The 27,594-nt window shown below is 41.7% G+C and overlaps 1 protein-coding gene across 3 annotated transcripts in view; it reads left to right on the top strand.

Annotated features, from left to right (window-relative positions):
- SETBP1 (SET binding protein 1) overlaps positions 1–25,233 on the top strand; it is a 384,629-nt gene extending 359,396 nt beyond the window's left edge. For all 3 annotated transcript variants that reach the window (XM_008261251.4, XM_017344139.3, XM_051851263.2), the window contains one exon: positions 19,985–25,233. In XM_008261251.4, coding sequence (XP_008259473.1) covers positions 19,985–20,604 — 620 coding nt within the window. In that variant the 3' untranslated portion in view covers positions 20,605–25,233. The remainder of the gene's footprint in view (positions 1–19,984) is intronic.
- Positions 25,234–27,594: the final 2,361 nt, after the last annotated feature.

The following is a 27,594-nucleotide window of genomic DNA, read 5'->3' as shown; positions in this document are numbered from 1 at the left end:
ACAACCGGAGGAACAGATCTATAGGAAATGTAGGCATTGGAGAGAGCATAAAAGGCCAGATTACTCAATTAATGCCTTAATAGGCAATAAAACCTTAACCACAGGGCTTATCCTTCTTATCAAAGATCTTTGCTTGACAAAAATTTATAAGTAGGGGCCGGCGTTGTAGCACAAAGGGTTAAGCCACTGCTTGGGATACTGACATCCTATATTGGAGGCTAGTTCAAGTCCTGGCAGCTCTGCTTCTGATCCAGCTTTCTGCTATTGTGAGAAGGGAGCAGAGGATGTTCCAAGTGCTTGTACCTGTGCCACTCACATAGGGGACCCAGATGGAGTTCCTGGCTCCTGGCTTCAGCCTGACCTAGCCCCAGCTGTTGCAGCCATTTGGAGAGCAAACGAATAGATGGAAGATCTCTCTCTCTCTCTCTCTCTCTCCCCTCCCCCAATTCCTTTTCTCTCTGTCACTCTGCCTTTAATTTTTTTTTTTTTAATCCACAAGTTAACATATAAGCTGACAGCTGCTGGGCCGTTAATCAGTGGTAGATAGCAAATCCAAGAAAGGCATGTTTCCCTACAAAATTAATAATCCTTGGACAGACACCCTTACATTTGCCTTGTTTCTAAGTTTGGGTTCAATATGTTTAAGTAGCCAAGTATTATTAATTTTTATTTATTTTCATGTTATTTGAAAGGCAGAGAAACAGAGAGAGAAAAAAAAAGAAACAGTAGGGGTAGGAGATGAGACTGAAACAGAGAGAAATCTTCCATCTACTGATTCACTTCCCAAATACCCACAGCACCCAGGATTAGGCCAAGTCAAAGCCAGGAACCCAGAACTCCATCTAGATCTCCTGTGTGGGTGACAAACTCAAGTACTTGAGCCATCCTCTTTTGCCTCTCAGGGTACATTATCAGGAATCTGAACCAGAAGGGGAGAAAGTACGAAAACCAAGCACTCCAATAAGAAAGACAGGCATCCCAGGTGGTGTCTTAACCACTGCACTGAGCACCTGCCGCTCATTTTTCTTATACAACCATGGAATGTGCCATTTGCATGCCTGTGTCTTTGCTTCATATTGTCTGCATTGAAATCTTTGTGTGGCACTTACCAGCTGGGTGATCTCAGACCTTAGTGTTCATGTCTTTAAAATGAGAATGCATACTAGCCAGTCAAGAAGACTGGTGAGGAATAACAGAGATGACCGTTGTGAAAATCTTAAGCAAAATGTCTGTTAACATAGTGAGAGTTCAGCAAGCGGATGCTGTTGTTGCTCCTACTGTTAAAACTACTGTCTGTTGACTAACCAGGAACCTTTCTGTCTCCCTTGACCACCCCTCCTGCAGTTTTGCTTCTTGTTCATAAGTATTCTTCAAGACTCACCATAGATACCTGCCGATCTAAGCCCTCCCTGACATCCATTTTGAGAGCCACCTCAAGGCCAAACTAGACGTCACACTCTGTGTGTGTCCATGGCTGCCTCGCAGCCCAGTGATCCTTTTTTTTCAACTTTTATTTAATAAATATAAATTTCCAAAGTACAACTTTTGGATTATAGAGGCTTTTCCCCCCCCATAACTTCCCTACCACCCGCAACCATTCCATCTCCCACTCCTTCTCCCATTCCATTCTTCATCAAGATTCATTTTCAATTATCTTTATATACAGATCAACTTAATATATGCTAAGCAAAGATTTCAACCGTTTATACCCACACAGATACACAAAGTATGAAGTACTGTTTGAGTAGTAGTTTTACCGTTAATTTGCATATTCCCTACCTTTATTAGTGCCAAATGGACCAGAGGATCCCATATCCTCCACATCTGACCATTCAACTTTAGAACCCCATTTCCTAGCACAGAGGCAGGCAAACCACAAGTAATCATTAGATAGTGGTCCACACGCACTGGGCATGTTTCCTGCACAAAACCGCTAATAACATACATTCTAATATTGTGTTCCTTAGTGTTGAGAAAGGGATTTCCCTTTTTCATATCAGCCCCAGACATAGCCCCATCCAAGGAATGTTCAGCAGAGGGACAGCACCCTGGGACAGATTTCTGGGGCCTTCAGCCTCCTTGGTTCAGTGATGGCACCCCATCCCCTGGGTAATACACCAGGGTATCCTCAAGGAAAGATTATTATTTTCAAGTTAAAAATCAGACTATATGGCAGTGTATGTGCAGTCCACCCTAGATGTACTTACTTGCTCAGAGAAGAAAACATGCACCCAAAAATGTCTTCCTTCACTCAGGTCAATGGGAGTTTGAGGATGAGTCATTCCATGGATGGCCAGAGTACACTGACCTATGCTGTGCTTTATTTTTTTATGTGTACTGAACAGTCTTGCATTGTGGCCAGGCATTGGCTTCCCTAGAGTGGCATGCATTTCCCATTTACATTGAGTCTCATGCAATAAGGACGGGGCAGCACATTAATTTCCAGACCTAAGGTGTAGAATAAATATAAGAGAAGCAATAGCCAGGAGCCCTGTTATTTGGGCAATTCATAGTCATATTTGGGTACCAAGAACCTGTGCAGTGCTGGGTGCCTCGTAGATACTCAGTAAACACGTCTGGAGCTGAGATTTTAGGAAAGACAGAAGGTTTAATGATAGAGTTGAAAGTGCTGTAACTGTGAGAAGTTTAACTCAATTTATCTTCCCCGAATGCTTCATACAGATTATGCTCCCAACCACCTCATGCCACCACAGTCAGACCCTCTTAAAAATAGAATAATGATAATAATACATTTTATCTTCTTCCCAGTGATAGTATCATTCACACCTCCATTGAAGCCCAGTGGGAGGTTTGGCTGTGAGGCATCAGACTCAGGGGGAGTCAGGTGCGATTATTGTAATGAGGACTCCACTACAGAAAAGAAAACCTCCCATACGTGAAGTGATTTCTATTAAGATACTCATTTTATATCAAATATTCACGCTCTTCTTTATAAACAGGCGAAGAATGAAAAGAGACCCTTCCAGGGGCAGGTTTTATGTGCCAAAGCACAATAAGGCACAAATATTTTATGATCAGTTCTGAGATGAAAGTGCAACGCCTGTCTTGTTCCCTGGCTCCTTGCATTTCCAGAAGTCTAATTAGATTGTTGGTTTAATGGTGGCAAGATAATTTAGTAGCAACTGTGTTAATGATAAGGAGGAACAGTGCTTTGGGTTTCCTGTAATTAATGGAGAGCATTTGCAGAACTTCTTGGGTCCAGTGAAGTTGGAATAGTGAGCCCAGCAGTTAAGATGGGGCAAAGTCTGCCCTGCTCATTGCTGTAGAAATGGCCTCAGGCTAAAAGGAAGAACAGTGTAATGACTGTCATTAAGTATGATCTTGAGTGATCCAGGCAGGCTGTAGTCAGTGTTGGAGAGCAGAGAGACAGAGAAAGAGGCCTAGAGATAAAGGAGAAAGAGAGGATAGAGTAAGGATTATGAGACAGATGTGACCAAGACACACACACACACATACTCACATGCACACAGGGAGGGAGAAAGAGAGAGAGGCAGAGACAGACAGACAGACCTAGCTCTTATTCATCTGCTCCCCAATCCCCCCACTTCCTGAAAGGCACTGGAGTGATTCCAGCACATCTCCCCAAGGGGCCTGCTTCTCCTGCTGCTTAAGCTGGAATAGACCAGAGAAGACTGCGTGAAATAAAGAGGAATTTTACCAACCACTTTATGCTGCAGATGAGAAACTGAGCCCAGGAAGGTTACAAATAATACCTAACTAGGCAGTAGGAAACTTGGGCTCTTTTTGGCCATGATACCAATGCAGAATGGGAATTGAATTTGCAAGTCAGGGGTACAGATTACTGCGAAGTCCTTGTCACACCAGTATAGTCTTTTTAAATTTAAGCCCTTAGTTAAGTTTGGGGATCTTCCTGAGACTGTTGAATCACTGTTTCCTCATCAGTGAAATGGGAAAAATAATTTCTGCTTTTTAGAAAGCTTTGAAAGAAGCTAAATAGCATTCACTTTTTCAAAACTTAATATAGTAAGCATTTGATGATTCGTAAGCCCTGTCATGACTCCGTTCTGTGAAGTCCTAATTCAATCATATTGTAGACTCAGATCATAGCATTGATTAATTATCCTTTAGAAAACTATATATATCCCCATTCCTCCTTCCAAATACCTTTATATCAGAACACAGTCCTGGTCTCCTGCCATGGGTGTAAGACTTGCCATATCAAGTTTATCTTATTCAAACATCTGTAAGGCTTTGTGAAAACTTGTCAAATAATTGATAAGCATCTATCATCCTGTCCCCAATACTATGAGTGATGTCTACAGGAATAAAATTAGCTCCTGCTGTAGGAGAGCTCTCACACTGCTTGGGAAGATCTGCCTCCAAAATAGGCGATGACCAAATAATTTTAAATGAATAAATTGAATATCACTCTGAGAGTCTAGCAGAGCTAACAGCAATTTGTTGGACATTAATTTCCCACTGACTGCTACCAAGAGAATTCTGAAGCCAGTAAGATGATCTGGGAAGAGAAGCCTTGAGATAAGCTTCCAAGCACGTGCTGAAGGAGGCAGGGAGACAGAAGGTGCAGGGACAGGTTCAAAGCATTGATAGCATAGTTTGTGTTTCTGTCAGTTCCTAGCCCTATCTGTGTGTAAATAACAGCAGATGCAGCTAGAAAAGAAGTTTAAATTCAGAACATAGAGTACACAAAATTCTACAGCAAGACAGGACCACTGCTCTGAAAGACAGAGCTACCAAAATGGTACCAAAACTGGTCCATAATTGCATGTTGGTTGGCCTATAGAGGGCTATAATTTTTTTTTAAAATTGACTTGCAGTTTGTAAACATCAGAAGATTTACATCATAGTCAAGAATTCTTTCTTTTTAGGTACATTATCTGGCAACTTTGTGTTCCCATGACTATGTCTGTCAACCAATGCTTGGAATAAGGTGACATTTGCTCCATTAGATGAGCCTTTTCCTCTTTGGTTTACCACTATCATCCTCTTCCCTACCACCTTCTTTCCTGATCCTGAAAATATTGACTAGCTCACCATAGGAAAAGACTTCAAGTATTTGAACTAGAGAAAGCAGGAAAATCAAAGCAAGGTGCCTAAACACTCCATTTAACAGAAATAATAATGTAGCAGCAACTTTTGTTATTTAATTATGAAATTTTGGAATTGAAAAACACCCTTGATAATGTGAAATTGAGAGAAATTTGGCATTCCCATGCAGTCAGAGGTGTACAACTGGTGGGAAATTCCTTATCTACCTTCATGCCTTTTTTGTTTGTTTGTTTTCTTAAGGAAAAATGGTATGAAATTGGCTTTGAAATGGGAAGGCCCTGACTGAATTATTGTTCATGATTTTTAAGATGCATGCCCTTGAGAAGTGCTTAGCCTCTGAGGTCCTGGTTTTTAACTCTGTGCAGTAGGGATACTCAGATCCTCCAATGACTAAATGAGGAGTCCTGTGAAATACTGCAGCCTGCACTGCAGGTTCTCCACAATGTTAGCTCCTTCCTCTCTCCCTTAGTTTAATTTGATGACAGGAGCAGTGCATTTCATTTACCTTGTATTGTCTCATATATGATATAAAGCACAGATGTGACAAAAATAAGCATTGAGTAAATGAATGATTGAAAACACTTACATCTTGGCTAGAAAAGTAAAAAAAAAAAAAGTCCTCTCTTCTCCCCAACTGTGGATGCCTCAAGTTTGCCATCTGTGGCTTTAATAGCCATTGGAACTATCTCAGTCTGTTTAATGAAGTCTGCTTTTGAAAAGGACACAAGGAGAGTTCAGCTGCTTCCCATGATGCCCGGAGTTTCTCACCTAGTGAAGAATCCTCTGGCCAGGAACTGTGTAAACTAGGAGAGACCAGGCAGCCTTTGTGAGACCATAAAAAAAAAAAAAAAAAAAATGTGAGTTTGTGCTACCAATTGACAGTTTCAAAAGACGGAGAGAATGTAGTGAAGGAGAGAATATAAAGTATTCAGGGGTCCCAGCACTGTGTGTGAACACTCTGTGTGGCCTGGATGCAGGGCTTACCCCAGAAAGATGACAGAATTCAGGACAAAAGACTGAGCAGAATGCGTTACCTATGAGTACAGCAGAGGGTCGGGGTCAGCCTTCCCAGCAGTGTTCCCGGGGTGCTTGGATGTAGTTTCATTGTTCGAAAACCCTGCTTCCAGGGATCTTCGTATCCTCCAATACTTGGAGATATTTTGAGAGCACTTTCCTTATTTTGAAATCCAGTTCTGTTGGTGCCTAGATAGTCACAGTCCTGGTCTTTGTCTTGTTCTAGTTGCCAGAGTTAAGTGATTTGAGCTTTACATATGGAAAGTTCATTTTGTTGTGTAATTAATGGGAAGCAGACTTGGGGAAGCTGATGATGCAGGCCCTTATTTATATGAGAGCATATGTCTATGTTTTGTTTATGACTCACTCTCTTACTCCACGCATTGTGACTCGGGTTTGTTTACACTAACTTTTCCTAGAATCTGAGCCACATGGTATATGAGCCAGTAATTTATGGTCTCTAAAAGGGAAAGATGATGAATGAGCCTTTTCCTCTTAAATTGTCAAATCTTAAATTGAGGAAGGAGTATTTGCTGCCTCAAGTCTATCCAATCTTCTATTTTTTTTAAAGAAGACAAAAGTTAAAGCAGTAACAGTTTTTCAAAAAGCGGCTGGTATAAAGCTCAGAACCTGGGTTTTTATATACTTGCCAAGAGAGCAAAGAGCCCCTCCCACACATAAAGCTCTTATAATTCTGATTCACATGTTTGGCAATGAAAAGACCCTTCATACTGGAGACTTAAGTGTACAGGGGCAGGGCATAGGAGAAATCTCTGTCCTTTCTGCTCAGTTTTGCTGGCAACCTAAAACTGCTATAAAAAAAAAATCTGTTAAAAATCCATTTTCTCTCTCACTCTTCTCTGTTTCTCTCATTCTTACATGTGCACAGGCATACCTATGCACATTTTTGGTGTCAGGTAGTTAGTATGAAATCTGTGCATGTGTTCCTCTTCTTGAGGACCCATAGTTTTCATCAGTTTGTGGTCCAAGATGTCCATGCTGGCTTTCTTAGATACTCTATTACATTCTAAATTTGTTTTGTCTCTATTTTTCTCAATGAATCTCCACTTCTGTTGTATAGTACCTTGGATACTGGTCTGTTTCACAGTACCATAGCATAGCATGGTTAGGGCTTAGACTCTGAACACTTAATGGCGCCTTGAAGTGAATGAAGAACAGCTGAAATATGTGAGGATCTAATTCAATTTATAGTTATTTGTGTCTCCTTCAAAAAAATCCTTTCATGTCTCACACACAGGCTTTACAAAATAGATGGTAAGTGCTAATTTTGGTCAAGCCTCATACACAGATTTCAGTTCAGATAAATCAGCTGAGCTCTATGCTGGTCACTAGATGGAGAGGCTCAGAATTCAGTGCCTAGCACAGTACCTGGCACAAAGTAGGGCTCCATCAATATATGTTTCAAGAATGAATCGGGATGGCTAAGACTGGTCCCTGCCCATTTGAAAACAATTTAAGAGGAAAGAAATATAGATTAATCCCATAATCCCAATATAAGTTAGACTAAGCAAAGTGCTATCAGCCAGGCACAAGACCCAAAGCTAAGCAAAAAGATTAATGTTGAATTGAGAGTCCATGGATGGCTTTTAAGGAGAGGATTTTATTGGAGTTTGAAAGAATGGGCAGTGTGTATTAAGATGTAAAGTGGTAATGAAAAGCTTTAAGACTTAATTATAAACTGAATTCCAGTGGAAATCTGGAAGCACTAGACCACACCTAGTATTATTTTGTTTTGTGTCATGTCTTTTTTATTCCCTCTTGCTAAGGCAGCAGAGTTGCCTTTGGATAAAAGAACAATGCAAGACTTTTTTCTCTCCAGCATCAGAGGAAATATCCTCTCTGAAACTTACGGAAATAGTAGAATTTGGCACACACCTATGGGCCATGCCATGTTATTGTCCTTGTGAAACATCCATCATGTACTAGCCAGACATCCATTATCTACTAACCAGATGCAAAAATACTTGAAAGTCTAACACAATGGGTATAAGTCACTTATTTTTATGAAGAATAATAGAGATACTTTTGTGTAGACTGCCTTTTTCTTAAAAAAAAAAAAAAAAACACTTTAGTAAAGAGGAAAGCAATAGGATTCATTTAAGTCACTTGAATCAATCCCAGAAGGAGTTAAATGGATGGTCATTAACTTTGCAAGTATTCACAACCTTTGAAAATCCCTATGAGCCGGCGCCGTGGCTCAATAGGCTAATCCTCCACCTTGCGGCGCCGGCACACCGGGTTCTAGTCCCGGTTGGGGCGCCGGATTCTGTCCCGGTTGCCCCTCTTCCAGGCCAGCTCTCTGCTATGGCCAGGGAGTGCAGTGGAGGATGGCCCAGGTGCTTGGGCCCTGCACCCCATGGGAGACCAGGAAAAAGCACCTGGCTCCTGGCTCCTGCCAGGATCAGCGCGGTGCGCCGGCTGCAGCGGCGGCCATTGGAGGGTGAACCAGCGGCAAAGGAAGACCTTTCTCTCTCTGTCTCTCTCTCACTGTCCACTCTGCCTGTCAAAAAAAAAAAAAAAAAAAAAAAAAAAAATCCCTAAAAATCTGGGCACTCTTTGAGAAAACAAAATTAAGATTCAAAATTTTCACAACAGACAAGGACACTGGACTAAAACCAATAAAATTAAACCCTGCAGATTTAAATGGAAGACTTGTGTTTAAGCTAAGAAAACCAATTCCACATGGCAATGGCCAGGTTTGGTAGCAATTTATATGAAAGTATTTAAGGGAGTTAATTGAGCTTCCATTTAATATGAAAGGATTTGATGCTGGAAAATATATTTTTATGTACCCCTCATTAATTTAAGTGCAATGCCTTGATCACAGAAATTAATCAACCCCATTTTTCTGTACTAATCACTTCATACTTGGAAAATCAATTCACTTCTGGGCCCTAAATTTAAGGTAAGATTTGGCTGATGATAAAATCCCCAAAGAAGGGTGACCAAAGATGGAATATAGACTAGAATTCATCTCATAGAAACACAGATGAAGGATATGAGGGTGTATTAACTAGAAAAGAGAAAGCCTGCAGGCATATGGTTTTTTACAGAATCATATTTATTCTGAAGTAAGGGTCCTTCCAAGAAAGTAGAAAAAGTATCTGGAGATACAGAACTGAGGAGTGAAAAGTCAGCACTACAACCTCATTCTTCTAATGTCTCAGTCAACATGTTTCCTGTTGGACTACCAACAATAAGCCTAAGTAGTAAATAAACAAGTGCAATTGCTACTAAGAACAGGGAGAAAACAAAAGGTCCCTATCCACCTTGTTAAGTAATTCATGAGGTTATAGTAAAGTCAATAAAGATTTATTTCAGCAGAGTCTAAACATGAAAATTGTAGATATTTTCCTAACATCATATTTGCAATAGGAGTCTTTTTTAAACTTTTTCTCCAAATTTAATAAAGAAAATCTTTCATGATCAGGTAAGAACATGCATGTATAAAATAGTTGGAGTATTATATAAGGGATGGTATTTATGGTTAAGGATAAAGCTGTGTCACATTTGAACAAAAAGGGAAAAGAAAAGAAATAAAAAGAGTCATTTGAGATGAGAGGGTGCAACCACCCCCGCTTTGTGGCCAACTGGCATGCTGTGAGACTCAACAGATGAAGCTTCAAACTTTTTGGCATTAACATTTCTACCCAGCCTCCCATGTTGTCTAGTCAGTATGCCCGGACTTGATCCACATTGCAACAAACAAAAGCCAAAATCGATTGAAACAGAGTGCAACTAAAGACCCTAGTCTTCCTCAGCTTACCAGTGCTGCCACTTCAATTCACCTCTTATGAAAGTCCAGGAAGCAACTTTGACCCTAATTGATGTCACCCCCAGAAAAACTTCCAGATGGAAAAGATCCTTCTGTTCATTCATGCTGGACAACCCCAGGATGCGCTGTAGAGTTCATTGATGAGTATACGCAGTGCACCTTAAAGCAAGTTGCAATCTCTTTTGCTACTTCTCTGATTCCTGCACTGTCTCCCTTCATTCAATTTTCTTATCTTCCAAAATCTGGTTACCTTCCTTAGAGATTGTTTGAGCACCTGGAAATGCCCTTCCTTGCCTCAAATTTTCTCTGGAGTGAGTTACCACTGTCTTCATCTGTCCAGAGCCAGAGGTGGTATATCTAACCTGCAGGCTCATGAAATGACTGGCATTATTTCACCACAGTCAGAGAATTCAAGGGCTCTGAATTGCCTAACCAAATAACAGATGTCAGCAACAACTCTCCATCCAGAAGCCCTCTGTGGATAAGGCACTCTTCTAACTGCTGGGGAATTACATGCAATTCAATTGAAGGTGCTCTGGGGATTATAAAGATTGATACTATCCATGCTTTGAGTTCTAAGAGCTTACAACCTGCAACAACCCAGCAGGAAATATTAATCAAGCATCTACTATGAAAAAGATACTATGTTCTTTGTTTTAAGGGATATGATGAACAGCATATGTTCTTTGTCTTCAGGAAGCCTATTGCTTCTTAGGTCATGAACTCACGAAAAGTTGGGATCTTCTGGGATTAAATAAACTCTTCAGAAATTAAAAACAAAAACTTCACTGAGTTCCAAATTTTTCAGTCATACATTCCTATCAGTAACATAATTTAAATAGTTACTTCATTTAAATATGTATTCAGGGGCCAGAGCTCTGGCAAAGCAGGTGAAGCTACCACCTGCAGTGCTGGCATCCCATATGGGCACCAGTTCCCATCCTGACTGCTCCACATCCAATCCAGCTCTCTGCTGTGGCCTGAGAAAGCAATGGGAGATGACCCAAGTCCTTGGGCCCCTTCACCTGAGGCTCCTGGCTCCTGGCTTCAGATTGGCACAGCTCTGGCCATTGGAGTCATCTGAGGAGTGAACCAGCAGATGGGAGACTTCACTCTCTCTCCCCTTCTGTGACTCTGCCTTTCAAATAAATGAATAAATCTTTAAATATATATGTATATATTCAGAGTGTGTGCACTTTTTTGAAAACATACACTTTATTTTTTTTTTATTTTTTTTTATTTTTGACAGGCAGAGTGGACAGTGAGAGAGAGAGACAGAGAGAAAGGTCTTCCTTTGCCGTTGGTTCACCCTCCAATGGCCGCCGCGGCCGGCGCGCTGCGGCCGGCGCACCGCGCTGATCCGATGGCAGGAGCCAGGAGCCAGGTGCTTTTCCTGGTCTCCCATGGGGTGCAGGGCCCAAGCACCTGGGCCATCCTCCACTGCACTCCCTGGCCACAGCAGAGGGCTGGCTTGGAAGAGGGACAACCGGGACAGAATCCGGCGCCCCGACCGGGACTAGAACCCGGTGTGCCGGCGCCGCTAGGCGGAGGATTAGCCTAGTGAGCCGCGGCGCCGGCCTGAAAACATACACTTTAAAAGGATGAGATTCTTAAAAATAATTTTGCAGTCATCAAAATCTTACACTAATTTTAATATTTTAATAAAATTTATACCCACAAAGTAAGTGAGATTTTATTGAAACTTGACTAACCATCTTCCTTCTTAACAATTAGATGATGTTATAAATGAGAAGGCATTGCATTTGTGTATCCAAATATCTGAGACTCTTCAAGTGGAAGTTAGCTCTGTTTACAAAGTTTATAAATTTGAAAATTTAAGGGCTGCTAAACATTATAATACATCAAAACAGTGTATCATTTTCAACAACAAAATTGCCAACCAATGATAACATTTCCAGTCTGTTTCCAAAAGCCTTCTTCCTATGGCATGAGTTTCTTTCTAAAAGTAGTGATCCACCTTATTCTTCAATATTAAGTGTTTTGTGTGGTTCTGAACAACTAGCTAGCATTACTGACAACCCATAGACAGCTCATAAATGGTGAATGTTGTTAGAACTCTTGCCTTTCCATAGTAAAAATTGTCAAGCTTGTCTCTGAAAATGGCAACTCTTTCATAAGGAGGAGCTGGTTGTCTTCTGATACCATTTCTAAACAAGCTGTTTAGAACACCCTCATCAATTTAGAATATAGGACATTGATAGCACCCTGAAAGCAACAAACTGATGAGCAGCCCATCTACTCCTTGAACACATATGGCCTCTTCTGTTCCTATGAACTTCATGTCCACATTAGATGATGGGTCCAGCATCTCATATGCAGTCCAAGTTAGGGCATCACTGTTGTTCCATATGTTTGGCACTATTATTTTTTAATTTAATTTTCTTTGTTCACATAAAATATAAATAATGCGAATACAAGTGATTAATGTGTGCTCCTGCAACCCAGTAAATAAACTTGCTTCTTCATGGGGGAATGTGCACCTCACTTGGGAGCTGCTGATATAATTTGCAGGCAGTGAAGGGTGAGCCAGTTTGCAGAGGCAAGAAAGTCCTAGGCAAGCTTATAAACTCCTCACATCATGAATACCCTGAGAAGATCTACAGAAATGCACTGGGGTGCTTAGTATTTGATGACCTTTGCACTCTCAGTGTTTGCACATATTAACAAGTTCACACCTATACATCTACTGCCTCATCTCTCTTTCAGCCACCCTGCCCACCTCACCTCCTACCTTGTCCCAGGGGAGCAGAACAAATACCAGGATTCTCCAAGCCAAAGCAGCTGAGAGAGTGTGCTATTTCCCAGTGGACCCCTAAGAGGGCTCCAGCAGACACTGTGCTTCCAACAAGCTAGCCACATCTTCAAAGAAACCCGAAAGTGTATTCAAATAAATTTAAGAATAGAATGGAAACACCATCTTATCATGACAAATTCCCTACATCTGCTAACTCTTAGTTCTAAATTACAGCTTTGAACTTGGAGAGCAGCACTCTAGCACTTGAGTTGATAACCAGCAGCAACTCAGATGGGTCCTGCCTTGCAGGGGCCTTACCAGGAAAGGCATTTGCCATGTGTTTAAAAAGAGCTTTTAAACACAAGATTATACAAGGTTCATTTAAATTTGTAGGATGGAGGAAGAAAGTTTACATGTCAAAGGAGGTTACCTTATACTTCCCATTAAACAATAAATAAAAAAGCTTCATGAGGAGCATAAGAGATTATTACCAAGTCAAATTCAACGACAAGCACAAAAGAATGCACAATTTACATTGGAGACCATGAAACAACTGTATTCCCTTGAGCTTGTATTTGCTGATCATATAGTACCAGACTATACACTTCTGTGAAAATTGACCTGTGCTAAAACTCTGAAAGTACAGAGAAAAGATAGGCCTTGCCTTCAAAGAACCATCTAGCATGTGTCAGTGCACAAAGCAATTTGCATTGCGGCTCAGCCTTGATTGAGGCAGCTAGTGTTCTGCCCTATCCACCCTGGGAGGCAACTCCAGGCAATTCAGCTTTCCCTCAAACCTTCCTGTCTCACCCAGGGACATTCAAAGCAAGAAAAAAAATAATCTAAGACATCTTGATACACATTTGCATCCCTCCCAGATACACCCAAATCTTTCTTGTAAAACTAAGTTGTGTCTTACATATGGGCACAGTTCAGTCTACAAACATTAGCACCTATTCCTTGGGAACTCTGTATATAAACTTCCATGTAACTAAGTCTTGTTAGTCCTTGTCCTGGCTCATAGTGCCTATACCACATCTATAAAGTCTGTGTGTAAAAAGCACTGCCAAGCCCATTCTTTAATAATCATAAAAGATGTGGCAAAATCAACAGAATGCTGATGAGCCAATCCTCTGATAATGGGGGTGGAAATATAGAAAGTCTAAATCTAGGCCAAAACCAATCCAACCATTTACGTGGTGATTTTAAACAGAGATAGGGTCTAGGAGACCATTTGTGTTGCAGAGTTATGAATAAATGAATTTGCATTTTTTGCCTGGACCACTCATAATTATTCTTTTAAAACTAACAAAGAGCAGGCATGATATAGGACAATTATAGGAAGGAGAGCAAATATGGAATCAATCTTAAAGCAAGAGCCCAGGAATTACTGTCCAATAATGAAACAATTTGAAGAGAGAAAAATCTGTAAACATTTAGAGAGACAGTGAAATCATAGCAATAAGGAGAGAGATTTGTGAATATCAAACCCTGCCAAGTCCATAGTCCTCCTCCCTGCTACACTAGGATTTCAAATTATTAGATGAAATGGATTTTAGAAAGCCACCCCACATTTGGGGAAGGCCGTTGATAATGAGAATGGGAAAGAATTATAGCAATCTTTAAATAACTTCATGGGTCGGTGCCGTGGCTCACTTGGTTAATCCTCTGCCTGCAGTGCCGGCATCCCATATAGGCGCCGGGTTCTAGTCCCGGTTGCTCCTCTTCCAGTCCAGCTCTTTGCTGTGGTTCAGGAAGGGCAGTGAAGGATGGCCCAAATGCTCAGGCGCCTGCACCCACATGGGAGACCAGGAAGAAGAACCTGGCTCCTGGCTTCGGATCAGCATAGCTCTGGCCGTAGTGGCCATTTGGGGGGTGAACCAACGGAAGGAAGACCTTTCTCTGTCTCTCTCCCTCACTGCGTAACTCTGTCAAATAAATAATAAATAAATAAATAACTTCATGAACATCTAGTCCAACCGTCCAATGTAACAGATGACAAAAGACACACCCATAGGGGCTAAAGATTCATCCTACTTAAGTGTCCTTGGTTTCCAGTTTCCCCCTGCACCGCACTGCACTCTGCTGTTGTTCACACGTGGAGATGATGCAGCTAAACTGAAGGTTTGGATAATAAGCATAAGAATAAAATAAAGTTCAGAAGTTCCATAGATGGGAAAAACCCCAAAGTTGATAATGCACAAAAGAAAAATGGATAAAATGTAACACCTGATGCCATCAATGGAGAAACAAGCTTATGACATGCTTGTTTATGCAGCTGATTGCAGCATAAACCAGAGAGAACTCATTTGTCCTCCTGTCCCGTTCAACCCAGAGGGCAGGTACCATTATCATCTTACAAGTGAGATGAATGCATGTCTCTCACCCTTCTGACATTATTTAAGTGAAATAGAAGCCCTAAAAGGATGGAAACCAGAGCACTCTCAGAGAGTCTTAGGACTCAAAGAAAGATAATTGTATTGCCACTTACCATTTATAATTTTTTAATCTTGTATTATGGAGAATGTCAAGCATATACCAAAGTAGGCAGAATTCCATGAATAAAACTCATGTACCCATCCAGTTTCAACCATCTCCAACTCATTGAAGCTTGTTTCATCAATTCTTCCACCTCCCTCTTTATTTCATATTATTTTAAAACCAATACCATATGATTTCATGATTTTATTTGTAAATATTTTCTTTCTAAAAGATAGGTGCCCATAAGAAGACATGATCACAATACAAAGATCCCTCCTATGAAAATTAATAACATATAATATGATAAAATACCTTACTCAAATTTCCTCTTATTTCATGATCTCTTTTAGCAATTTGTTGAAATTGGCATCCAGATAGGTCATTTCATATCTTCAGTCTACTTTTTTAAAGATTTTTTTATTACTTGAAAGCCAGAATTACAGAGAGGGAGAGATAGCGGTAGAGATCTTCCATCCCTGGTTCATTCCTCAAATGGCTACAATGGCCAGGATTGGGGCAGGAGCCAGGAGCCAGGAGCTGCTTCAGGATCAGCCATATGGGTGGCAGGGGTCCAAGGACTTGGGCCATCTTCTGCTATTTTCCCAGGACATTAGCAGGGAGCTGAATCAGAAGTAGAGCAGCTGAGACTTGAACCAATGCCCATATGGGATGCTGCCATCACAGGTAGCGGCTTTATTAGCTGCAACACAAAGCTAGCCCCTTCAGTCTCTTTTAATTTACATTTTTTCCTTTCACCACACCTGCCATTTGTTTAATAGAGACCCGAAGTTGTTTGCCTAGAGTTTTCCACAGCCTACATTTGAATGAATGAATCTCCATGTATATACTCTGTATTTCCAGATGATTATGTCCAGAGCTTGGCTGCTTGATATGGTAGCCACTAGTAGCATGTAGCTAATAAAAATTAAAATTTAATTTAATTTAAAAATCCAGTTTCCCAACCACACTTACCACATATGAAGTGCTTGTTAGCTATATATGGCTAAATGTTATGGTAGAACAGCACAATTTCTTTTTTTTTTAACTTTTATTTAATAAATATAAATGTCCAAAGTACAGCTTTTGGATTACAGTGGCTTCCCCCCTATAACTTCCGTCCCCCCCGCAACCCTCCCATCTCCCGCTCCCTCTCCCATTCCATTCACATCAAGATTCATTTTCAATTATCTTCATATACAGAAGATCAATTTAGTATATCTGAAGTAAAGATTTCAACAGTTTGCACCCACACAGAAACACAAAGTGTAAAGTACTGTTTGAGTACTAGTTATAGCATTAATTCACATTGTACAACACATTAAGGACAGAGATCCTATATGGGGAGTAAGTGCACAGAAAACAGCACAGTTTCTACCATTGCAGGTAATTCTGTTGGCCAACCCTACTCTGGAGGCTTAGTACAGTTCTATAGGGTAATTTGGAGAGAAACTACCCTATAGAAACCTCCTCTGCAGCACACAGTAGTCACTTTAAACCTCCACCACTGGACATGAAAGGTGAAACAAAAATTCAGGGGATCTCTCTGTGCTCTGAAATTTACGTAAGTGTTTTAGAATCACTTCTGTAATTTGTTTATTTACTAAACTTTTTTTATTTAACCATGTTGAGGTATTTATATGTGGCCTATTCATTTTTAGAGATGTATGAGATTCTATTTGAATGATACATTATTTTTTTAAAAAATTATTTATTTATTTGAAAGGCAGAGTTACAGGGTGGGGGCTAGGAGAGGGAGAGAGGGAGAAGTCATCTATCTATTGTTCACTCCCCAAATGGCTGCAACAGCCAGAGCTGGGCCCATCCAAAGCTAGGAGCCAAGAGCTTCCTTCAGGTCACCCCCATGGGTGCAGGGACCCAAGCACTTGGGCCATCTTTTGCTGCTTTCCCAGGTGCAGTAGCAGGGCACTGGATTGGAAGTGGCACAGCCAAGATTCAAAGTGGCCCCATTTGGGATGCTGGCACCACAGGCAGCAACTTTACCCACTACGCCATAGCACAGGTCCTGATTCATTACTCTTTTAATTAGCATTTAGAGTGTTTTCAGTTTTCCATAACATAGACTGAGCTTCAAGCAAAGTCCTTCCATGTCTTTTGTCTGCCATCACAAATGACAAAAGAAGGCATTGTTGACATGGAGTTGCTAGGGCACTGAACACGTACATCTTCAACTCCAACAGTTATTGCCCAATTGTTCTCCCAAGAGATTATCCCAGTTCACACTCCAGCCAGCAGCCTGCTTGTAGTTCCCCTTCCTTACATCATTACCAGCATTTATTTTCTACCAATATGGGTCCACATATGAGCAACAAAGTATAAATGCAAGCATGAAAAGGGAAAGGAAGGGAATGGAGAGCAATGATTTGGTTAAATCCATGCTTTGTTTCTTTGAAAAAAAGACAGCAAATATTAACAAAAAGTCAACATTTGTTCAATGTGAATGGTGAGTGCAAAAGAGTTAGACACAAGCTTTTTAGTATTATTTGGTGGATTTACATGGATAGAATTAATTTTTTACCCCATAATTTATTTCAACAACAAAAATATGAGCATAAAGCAAATGTGTGAATATTTGAATGTCATTGACTAGGTTTTTATTTGATTTTCATTTTAGTTTTGGCCTTTTCTGTTTTGTGTTGTTTTGATTTTTAGGGGGGGTCTTTGTTGGTATTTCAGTCCAAAAAGAAAACCCAGAGAGGGACAATTCAGTGGTTCTCTTTCCCCAAAGGACCTCCATCTCATGGAGTGTTTCAGTGAAGCTTTCTTGGGTCAGAAATTGCCAGGAGCTGATGTACTAGATCCTTGTATTCTGTATCAGTTATCACTTAGTGTTTTATTTCTCTTTGGGTAACATAAACTGAGGAGAGTAAGAACTGTGTGGAGAAACTGTATTTGGAATAATGCCAGAGGGTGTCACTGAGTATTTTTGGCTGGTTTTCATTTACTTATGAACTAAATTACCTGTCTCTGATGAGGAGGCTTGCTAACTCTTAGTGGCACTGTATTTGCAACAGTAACTTTAAAATCCAAACTGGAACCCTTTAGAGAATATGGCTGTAAGGCAGCAATGAATGGCTCCAATTTGTGAGTCCAGAAACAATGTTTCAGTCCTTGCTGTGGAAGAGGCACCATGCTAGGCCCCTGTGATGGACATAAAGACAGACAAGAATGGGTCCTAGCATCTGAGAACTTAAAATCAAGCAACCATTTCTTTTCACAAGACTAACTACAAAAATTTTATTTTGATAGAAGATCACTCTGCCTTTGTTCTGTGTTGCTCTTTAGAACGTATTTTAAAGACCATTCAGTAGTTATTCATTGCTCAGTCAGTCTTGCTGACCTTTGGCCAAAAGCAGTCGCATTGTGACCTGGCCTGTGGAACTCAGCGCTTCCCACTCCATGAAGCTCGTGGCATAAATAACTTCAAATGCAACCCTTCTGGAGGTCTGTGATGGGCACAGCATGAGGGAGAAACGGGGCAAAGCTGGGGAAAGAATGAAGTGGGAGTACCCAAGAAAAGTGAGAGTGCTGTCCATGTTGAAAACCTGCTTTTCCTGCTCTCCCTTAAGATAATTATTCTGTTTCTCTACGAGTAGGTAAGAAAAATAATGGGGGCTGCAACAACCCAGATGCTGAACCAAAACCATTCTGCCCTCTAGGCCTGGGTCTTCTATGTGAGCTCTTTGGGGTTCATTCTGTAGGATAAACCACAGCACCAAAGAATTCAGTGGGGATGCATTTCTTAAGTGTACAAATGGTCACAGGGAAGAGCCTTGGGGCGCTGGACTATGAATGTATGTCGTGTGTGTGCACACACACGCAGAAATGTACACATGCCTGCCCCTAAACCACAAAAGGAGAAAGAATGATTTAAAGGAGGGGAAGGTCTGCTGTGTATGTCTTGAAGCCATTCACACTTTATGGTGTCTGAACTTCAAAAACGAAGCACTTCTGAAGGCCATTTAGTGGCAGCAGCACAGGACTTCCTGAGAAGTCCGGCTCGTAAAACAGAGGTGCATCTGGCCACCAGGACATCAAAAGAGCTCTTGGCAAACAGCAGCCCCGTAGGGGAAGTGTAACCCACTTGGAAACACCTGGCTGGTATTTCCCTTGGGCATTCCAGAAATGAACTGGTTAAAGAGGAATTAATTAATTGCATGGCATCAGGCAAATGGATGGGTCCGGAACATGGGGGTGGGGTGGGGTGACGGTGGGGGTGGAGGGTGACATGTGCAGATAGTGCCCTCCCAACTCCAGTGTTCCAGAAAGTAATCTTCCCTCGTTGGGGGTGGGGGGGTGTAGCAATAAAGTAATTCAGTCGCACAGTCTAGGTCAGGTCCGGGCACCCCTTCCAAGACGTTGATCACAAGTTGGACGGATCCAGATTGTTTGAAATGTAGGGTTGCATGCCCTTTGATTGGTGCAGCATCAAAAAAAAAAAAAAAAAAAAAAAAAAAAAAAAGCATGATGCATTGCTACACTGGATCAGGACAAACGTCAAATGGCTTGAATACAACGGTAAGATGGGTAAATTTACATTGTAGTTCTGCCCTGACCCCCGTGCTCCAGGGCAGGTCGCCTCAAGCCTCTGTTTCTACATCTCTAAAATGGAAATGGAAACAGCAGTGTTTCGCTGTCATAGTTGTGAGGGTGGCAATAATGTCAACAGAACTGTTGTATAGACATTATATTCAACTAGTACTTATTTTTTATTGCTGTTCGCTTTAATGAAGAACCAAAGAGAGTTGAGTGGGGGGTGCACGACAAACCGTAGCATTAGTTCCTCATGCTTCCCGTGGTGGGAAGGTCTGGCTGGGCTTAAGGCAGCTCGCATCCCCGCTCACTTTGGCTCCTCTCTCCTCCTGCAGCCAGCTGCTCCCTGAAGAAGCGGTTCAAACGGCAGGAGATCGAAGCCATCCAGTGCGAGGTGCGGAAGATGTGCAACTACACCAAGATTCTGTCCACCAAGAAGAACTTGGACCACGTGAACAAGATCCTGAAGGCCAAGCGGCTGCAGAGACAATCAAAGACAGGCAACAACTTTGTCAAGAAGCGGCGCGGGCGGCCGCGAAAGCAGCCCACCCAGTTCGACGAGGACTCCAGAGACCAAATGCCGGTGCTGGAAAAGTGCGTCGACCTGCCCAGCAAGCGGGGTCAGAAACCCAGCCTGAGCCCGCTGGCGCTGGAGCCCGCCGCCGGCCAGGACGCGGTCATGGCCACCATCGAGGCGGTCATCCACATGGCCCGGGAGGCGCCCCCGCTGCCGCCGCCGCCGCCGCCCCCGTTGCCGCCGCCCCCGCCGCCGCCGCCGCCCCCACCGCCGCCGCTGCCCAAGACGCCCCGGGGCGGGAAGAGGAGACACAGACCGCAGCCTCCCGCGCAGCCGCCACAGCCTCCGCCCGCGCCGCAGCCCCTTCCCCAGGAGGAGGAGGTGAAGGCCAAACGGCAGAGGAAGTCCCGAGGGAGCGAGAGTGATGTCCTTCCCTAGGGTGGGTGTGTGCGTGCGCACCTGGGGCGGGGGACTGAGGCGTCGCAGGTGCAGCGAGCCGGGTGGGGCGCACCCTCCACCCTAGCAGGGACACCCAAGCCCTTCTCTGCAGCTAGCTGGCCAGACGTCGGGGCTGAGCCTCCAGGGGCCCTGGGGCGAGCCACGCGACGCGGGGAACGCGGGTCTGTGCAGTCCGGGAGTTCCCAGCACCGCGGCGCTTTAGCGTGGCGGGATGCGGACAGGTGAGCCCAGCCCCATCCGGGAGGAGACGGCCGCCTGATGGCCCTCGTCCCAGATGGGCCCTGGAATCCCATGTCTTTTGCTGGCCGGGAAAATCGAAAGGGAAACACCTTCAATTGGGAAACATTCCAAGGGGAGAAAAGCTGCAAATTTCTCGACTGGCTTTGAGGTAACCCACTTCCGTTTCATTGGTTTTTATTTTCTTTCTGTTGGTTTTCAAGCTGTGCTAGGCTTTGAGGCCCCAACCTCGTCTCCGGGTGACCTGTATCTTTCCGTTAACAGTACAGTTCCTTAGATGGAATCCTGTGATGGAAGGTGGAATTCTAGTGATGGGTGACCTTAGCCCTGCTTTCATATCCTCTGGTGCAGACACACGGAGTTTTAGCATCGTCTGTTCCTGCTTTTCCTTTGCCTGTTGTACTTTCATGTATGTATCTTTCCATCAATGCGCTTGCTGCCGCCTCTTTCATGGTACACATCGAGGTCGAGTAAACCGGTACCTGTGTTGTAAAGTTCGCCCTTGGCCTGCTGTCCCGAGGATACCTGGCTCTGAATAACAATCGTTGTGAAACAGATAATAGGTATTGATAGAGACCTTTTAGCAAGTGAGTAGCCAAGGATATGTTGACCCAGGTGTCAACCAGGTTGTTTTCATCCTTAAAACATATCGGCAGAGAATAGGCAGAATAAAATGGCTGTCATACCCCACAGCAAATGGAATAACTTAACAAACCACCAAATACTGAAACCCCAGACCCACCAGAAAGACATGTGTCTAGCAATGCCTCGGTATGTGATTTTTTTTTATTTCATTCAAACAACTATCATGGATTGTCAGAAAAAGGAAACAGAAAGACAATAGAAGTCCATTGTCTCTTGATAATTATTTCTTAAAAAGCAAGTGGGAGTAAGTGTTCTTAACTGAAAAAAAATAATAAAATTCTCAAAGGGTGTCACCACTCCAATTGTATCAAGCCACCTTGGACAAAGTATCCAAATTGTGGTTGCCTTAATAAACTAAAACATTTTTGTACATAATGTAATTATAAATCTATCAGTCTGCATGGATGCAAACTGTGTGTGACAAATCGTCTTTTAAATGGTCAATTTCAACTGTACATTTCTCATCCAAGTTGTACTCTAGCCATTGGTTTAGCGTGAACAGATATTCCATCACTATTATCCATTTCCACAGCCCAAGTAAAACATGAAGACTCAGAATGAATATGAAGTTATTCCATTGCCGTAGATGTTTTTAACAATTCAGATGTGGAAATTTCAAATAAGTATTTTCAATTTCCTCCCTCACTCCTCCCCTCACCTTCCCCAAGACATCAAACACCTGGCATGGTAGATTATAGAAAGAGAGACACTGAAGAGAGAGAATTAAATTTTCTATTGGGAATTAGAATATCTGGTTTACCTCAAAATTAAGTTTCTTTACAGGAAGTTGGGACCAGCTGGAAATTATATTATCACTTCAGAACACAATATTATTTCCTTAGAGAGAGGTGGATTTTTTTTTGTTAGAAGCATAAGAGAATAAGTGATAGGATATCTATGGATGTAAATTTCAAAACCCCAAGTTAATATGTTTGCATACATCACAGCTCCGTCAGGGCACCAACAGTTGGTGGAAATTACAGTCATCCCGTTCTGCACTGTCACTATGGACCTGACATCATTTGCTGCCACTAGGTCGGTTGTGTTTAATTCTAGAGATATGTTAAGTTTATAGGACTGTACTTTAAAGCTTATATCTGAGACCCTCAGTTTGTGACTCGGTTAACCTTTGCCATTTCACACAGGCTGAATAGCAACATCACAACAGTCATTTTCAATTTGTCATTCTCACGCCACGTGTGAGTGGCTCCAAAGTCACCAGAGGGGAAAGTTTAAATTAGCCCCTCTCACCCCATCGCTGACCATTTTCATTCCAATTAAGCCATGCAGAGATTTCTCTTCCTGTTGGATCGTGAAAACCATTCTTTTCGTTCTGTCCTGGCCTCTCTTGCTCCCCACCTGGTACTGTCTCCTCAGCTAAGCCTGTTAAGGACACAACATTTTCTTGCAGGCATTCTAGAAACTTCTTAAAGGAGGACCCAAAGTTTAATTGGCATTATCTTCTAATAATGAGTAACATCCCAGTAACTTTAGGAATTTCCAAACCAATGAAGGATACTCTGGGAGAGACACAGCAAGAGTTGCAATTCACACATGAACTGGGGACTCTGGTCATTTGAGTGAAATGCAAATTCTCTACATATAGATCCTAAGAATAGATTGGTAAGTTGCAGACTACCAAGATGAGGCATGCTAACCAATTACTTGGAGGTGGAAGCAAGTCCAATCAATGACACAGATTCCTCTTCACCGCCTCAGTATTAAATTTCTCAATTTTTCTTCTGCTTTTCCTCAACATAACTCATTTCACTGATGTAGCCATTTCCTTATTCTCTAATTAATTCCTGTTCTTTAGCCTCTCCTCTCCTGTCCATACCCCACATTGGGTCAGTCTAGCGTCACATCTAGTTGGTTGCAGGCCAGAAAGAAAATCCAGTTTTCCTAACAGATTGTAAAGGTCTTTGGCCACCCAATACTGCCTTTTGGGGCTGCATTTTTATTTTGACAGAGAGCATTTGTGATGCCAGCTCCACAAAATATTCTGTAAGAGAAATCCCTTGATTTTCATGCCATTATTTTTTCTGAAATATACTCGCCTTCAGCAAGCAGATGTGGACTCATTTATAATATAAGGAGTTTGATTAGGGATGAGAAAAAAGATGAAATGAGATGTAACAGCCTCCTGGATTTTTAATCCACCTTACCAAGTGGTTGGGACCCACTTGCGTTTCACCCTCTACAGGGACAAAAGTTGACCTGCTTCAAATAGCCCGGCTCTGGTCAAAGGAAAGGAGAACATTTAAGGGGCTGGTTTCTGACTTGGTAGGACCTGGAGTGTGCAGCCACTGACAGCCCAGGAAAGGTGACTACAGGCTGGCAGAAGATTAGCATGTCTCCCTGGCTTCTGTCTCAAGGGGGAGTTCATGTTCAGTGGCAGGCAGAATTTGTGCTCTGCACATTGCTGGGTCTATAAATATGATAAGCAAGTGGTGACAGAATTATTGTACAGGTGATGTTCTACATGCAGATCATAAAGGATTTGGGTTTGGACTTAAGCAGAAAATCCGACTCCCAGCTTATCACCCAACAATATTCAGATAATGAGCTTTTGGAGAATATATTTTTTTCTCTATCACTAGGAAGATTTTCCTGGGAACTGTCTAAAGTCTATACAGATATATCCAAAGCCTTTAAATGCCAACTGCAGCATGGAGAGAGAGGGGGTGGCAGAAGTCGAAATGCCTCAAAAGCCATTTAAGTGTTCTGTTGCCGGATCTTCAGTCCTTCTCATTATGTAAAAGTAGATAAATATAGACATTTTTTTCTCAACACTACCCTAGTATCACAATGGTCCAAATGCCAGAGCTTACAGATAATGTCATCACAGTGCCTAGAAACAAACTGTAATATACCGTAGCATTTTCTTGGTGTTTCTAAAAGTTTCTTTCCACAATACAAGGCTCCCTCTGCCTCTTGTTTCTTGAAGAGTTCACGCCACTGATGCGTCTTCCTTCCCTCTTGGACTTAGTCATTTGGGGAACAGTCTTAGAAGCACATTTCAACCAAGGAAGAAACTTCCTGGATTTCTATTGCCCGCTTGCCCAGGTATAATAAACACTAATGGGGAGGGAGGGGGGATTGAAAAGAGCTGCCCACTAGTCAACAGGGAAGGGCAGTTGCACCCTGGGTGGAGTCTTTCTTTTTCTTCCTTTTTAAAAAAATCTATTTCTTAAATAATAAATGCACATGATGTGTTAAATATGTACATATATATTTCAAAAGAAAAAAATGGGGCACAAGATTGTCTTACAAGTCGTGCTGGCTAATTTTTAGTTTGTATTCATAAGTGGTTTTTAAAAGCCTTTTTTAAAGTGTAATTTGCATGTTCTACTTTGATTGTATGTAAACATATTTTAGAACAAAAAATGTATTTGTATTTTATTGAATATAGAGGCAAGAAAATTGTACATTGTTTGAAATGTTCTTTTTGTAACAGTTTTTATTCATAAAGCATTTTTGTACATTTAAAATGAACATGGACTTGCTGTTATTTGAGGCGTAGATACATCTGGCATGCTTTACTGCCATGCTCCTCCATGGTCTTAGATGTTGGGTTTTAAACATTTTTTTCTAAAAGAAAGCTCAGTCTTTTTCGCTACCAGATCAGGTTAGCACCGTATAGAGCACTTAACTATTAAAAAAAAAAGTTAATCCTATTCATATGTTATTCATTGTGTGAAATTAAAGACATTCAATTCAGTCTAACATGAGTTGTGAATTCTTTTGTTTTATTTTCCATCTGGTTCACATCACTAAGGAGTTTAATAGTATTTGGGGTTCTTTGCTCACACCAACTGGATACAAGAATCATTGACAAAATTCTGACCCAACTTCTTTTTGTGTGACGCTAGGAAGTAGGTTGTGGGCAAGTTTTGTGTCTGACTTACTGCGTAACTATTCAGAGAAGATTGAACCACCTGGACATCAAGCCAGGGCTGAATCACAGAAGCAGTCTGACCTCTGCTGAAAGCAATCAAAGGATCCTAGAGGATGATGAAGACTTGTCCTGTCCTTAATTTTTAGAAGAGCATTATGGATGGGAGTTAAACTTTTCTAACTAAATATCCCATAAAGTCAGACATTTGAAGGATGGATCGATCCCTGGCTGGACTTAGAGTTTTGCAGAAAAGATAGGAACAGCTATTTAATAAACACAGACGGCTTTTTCTTACCTACTTAGTGTTTACCCTGAAAGTCCTTGCTCTGAATGTCTTAAAAATGAACCAGAAGTTCCAAGCAGAATATGACTAGAGTCAAAAAAAAGAAAAGGGGTGGAGCCCCCACTTCTTCCCTTCCTTCTCTTCCCACTCTTTCTGTTAATATTTATACATGGATTTTAGTAGCCTATTTTAAAGTACACTTTCCACATTTTACCTGGATTGTGTGTAAACATAGGTACATTTAGGTACTTTTTGTCTAGTCTTTGGATAAACCTCTTGCAAAATCCAACCAAATAACCAAGAAATGTTATGAGCAGTTCCGCATCCCTCACCATCAGTTGGACCCACAGCGACACATATTACGACGTTCAGGATTTCCAGCACTTTATCGTGATCTTCAGGATATGTGTTACATGGAGTAAGACATGCAGGGTGCAATGAGTGGCAGTCCATGAGGATATACTTAGAGCAGCTTCAGGGTGGCTGGAGCCCTTGTATCATAAGTAGTCTCCTGAGATTCTGGAAAGGATTTAGTCAGCAGCTTCTAACAAGCAGAATTTGCTCCCCTTTTCTTCTGTCCTGCCAGCCATTTTGCATTTCGTGAAACAGGAAAATTTCAAACCCTATCCAGTCCTGTTTCTATCCCGAACTCATTAGACCATTGGTATTTCTGAAACCAGCAATGACTTCCAAGGGTTCCCCTAATCTCTTCCTGCCAGCTTCTCATGCAGAGAAAAAGCTGTTGACTGGGAATGGGGTGGACTCAACTTTGGGATTTTTAATCAGCGTGCAGAGTTACAGTATGCTGACAGAGATTTTTAGGAAAGTTTGATGTGTCTACACATGTGGCTGTTAGGAATCTCATTCCACAAACAGGTAGAAGGAATATACATTTCTAATTTTTTTCTGTAGTTCAATTTTATTAATTTTAATATCTTCATTCTACTATCATAGCAGAATGTTAGATCCAAAGCTTGGAAGTTTTTCTAACCTGGAGAGGAAGGAAAGAGGTGTATTAGAAAGCCTCGCTCAAACTTCCTTCCAAATTGTTTCCATTTCCCAAGTCCTTTCTATCTCCCAATTTTGTAGGCATTTGAAACTAAAGGGCAAAAAGGTGTTTTGACTTTTCCTACCACTTTCCATTGTCAGATACATGCCTTGAGGCTCTGTGAGCTCACCAAGGTAGTAGGTAGTAGTGAGAGGGTGGGGATGTTGGCCATCAGTTACCACTCCAAGAATCTGTCAAGCAAGCCACAGGGAGAGGACAATGGGCTGCAAGCAAAGCTAAAGGATATGCTCCAGGCTATAAATTGCTCTCTGTAGGTCAGGGGAGATAATGAATAGGTCTGAAAGGAATTGGGAAAGTGGAAAAGAGCAGTGTGCAAAAGTGTGCATTTTCACTGTTTCTTATTACCAACACTTTCACTTTTATGCCACTATCCAGATTTTTAATTGTTATAAAACTATGGCAACACACTTTGCTGTCACAAGAACTTTTATTTCCAGGATGAATTAAAGGAAAAACTGGCTCCAAAATGTTATTCACATTCACATATGGTGAAATTGGGAAGTAACCAACAAGAAATGTTAAAATCTCAAGAGTTAGAAACCACACATATTCTCTCATTATTAAGCTTGATATTTTAAAATTTATTTATCTTCTTTTCAGTGGACAGAGTACTGGAATAAGAGTCAAGAGACATGGATTGTTTTCCTGCTTGATCACTAAAGAACTCTGCTCAGAAGCGCAATTTATTTGAATCTCACCTGTCTATTTTGCAAAATGGGAGCTGAAATTTCAGTGATACCTACAAGGTTCTTCAAGTCTCAAGGTTTCTGAGTCTATCATCTTTGTACCTTCCAAACAGGCCCTCTTTTAATTTCCAACTTTATCCCCCACTATTTG

Source organism: Oryctolagus cuniculus, chromosome 10 (assembly GCF_964237555.1).
Source record: "Oryctolagus cuniculus chromosome 10, mOryCun1.1, whole genome shotgun sequence".
Taxonomy (NCBI): domain Eukaryota; kingdom Metazoa; phylum Chordata; class Mammalia; order Lagomorpha; family Leporidae; genus Oryctolagus; species Oryctolagus cuniculus.
Note: the sequence above shows the minus strand (reverse complement) of the source record. Positions and strands in the feature narration are given on the sequence as shown.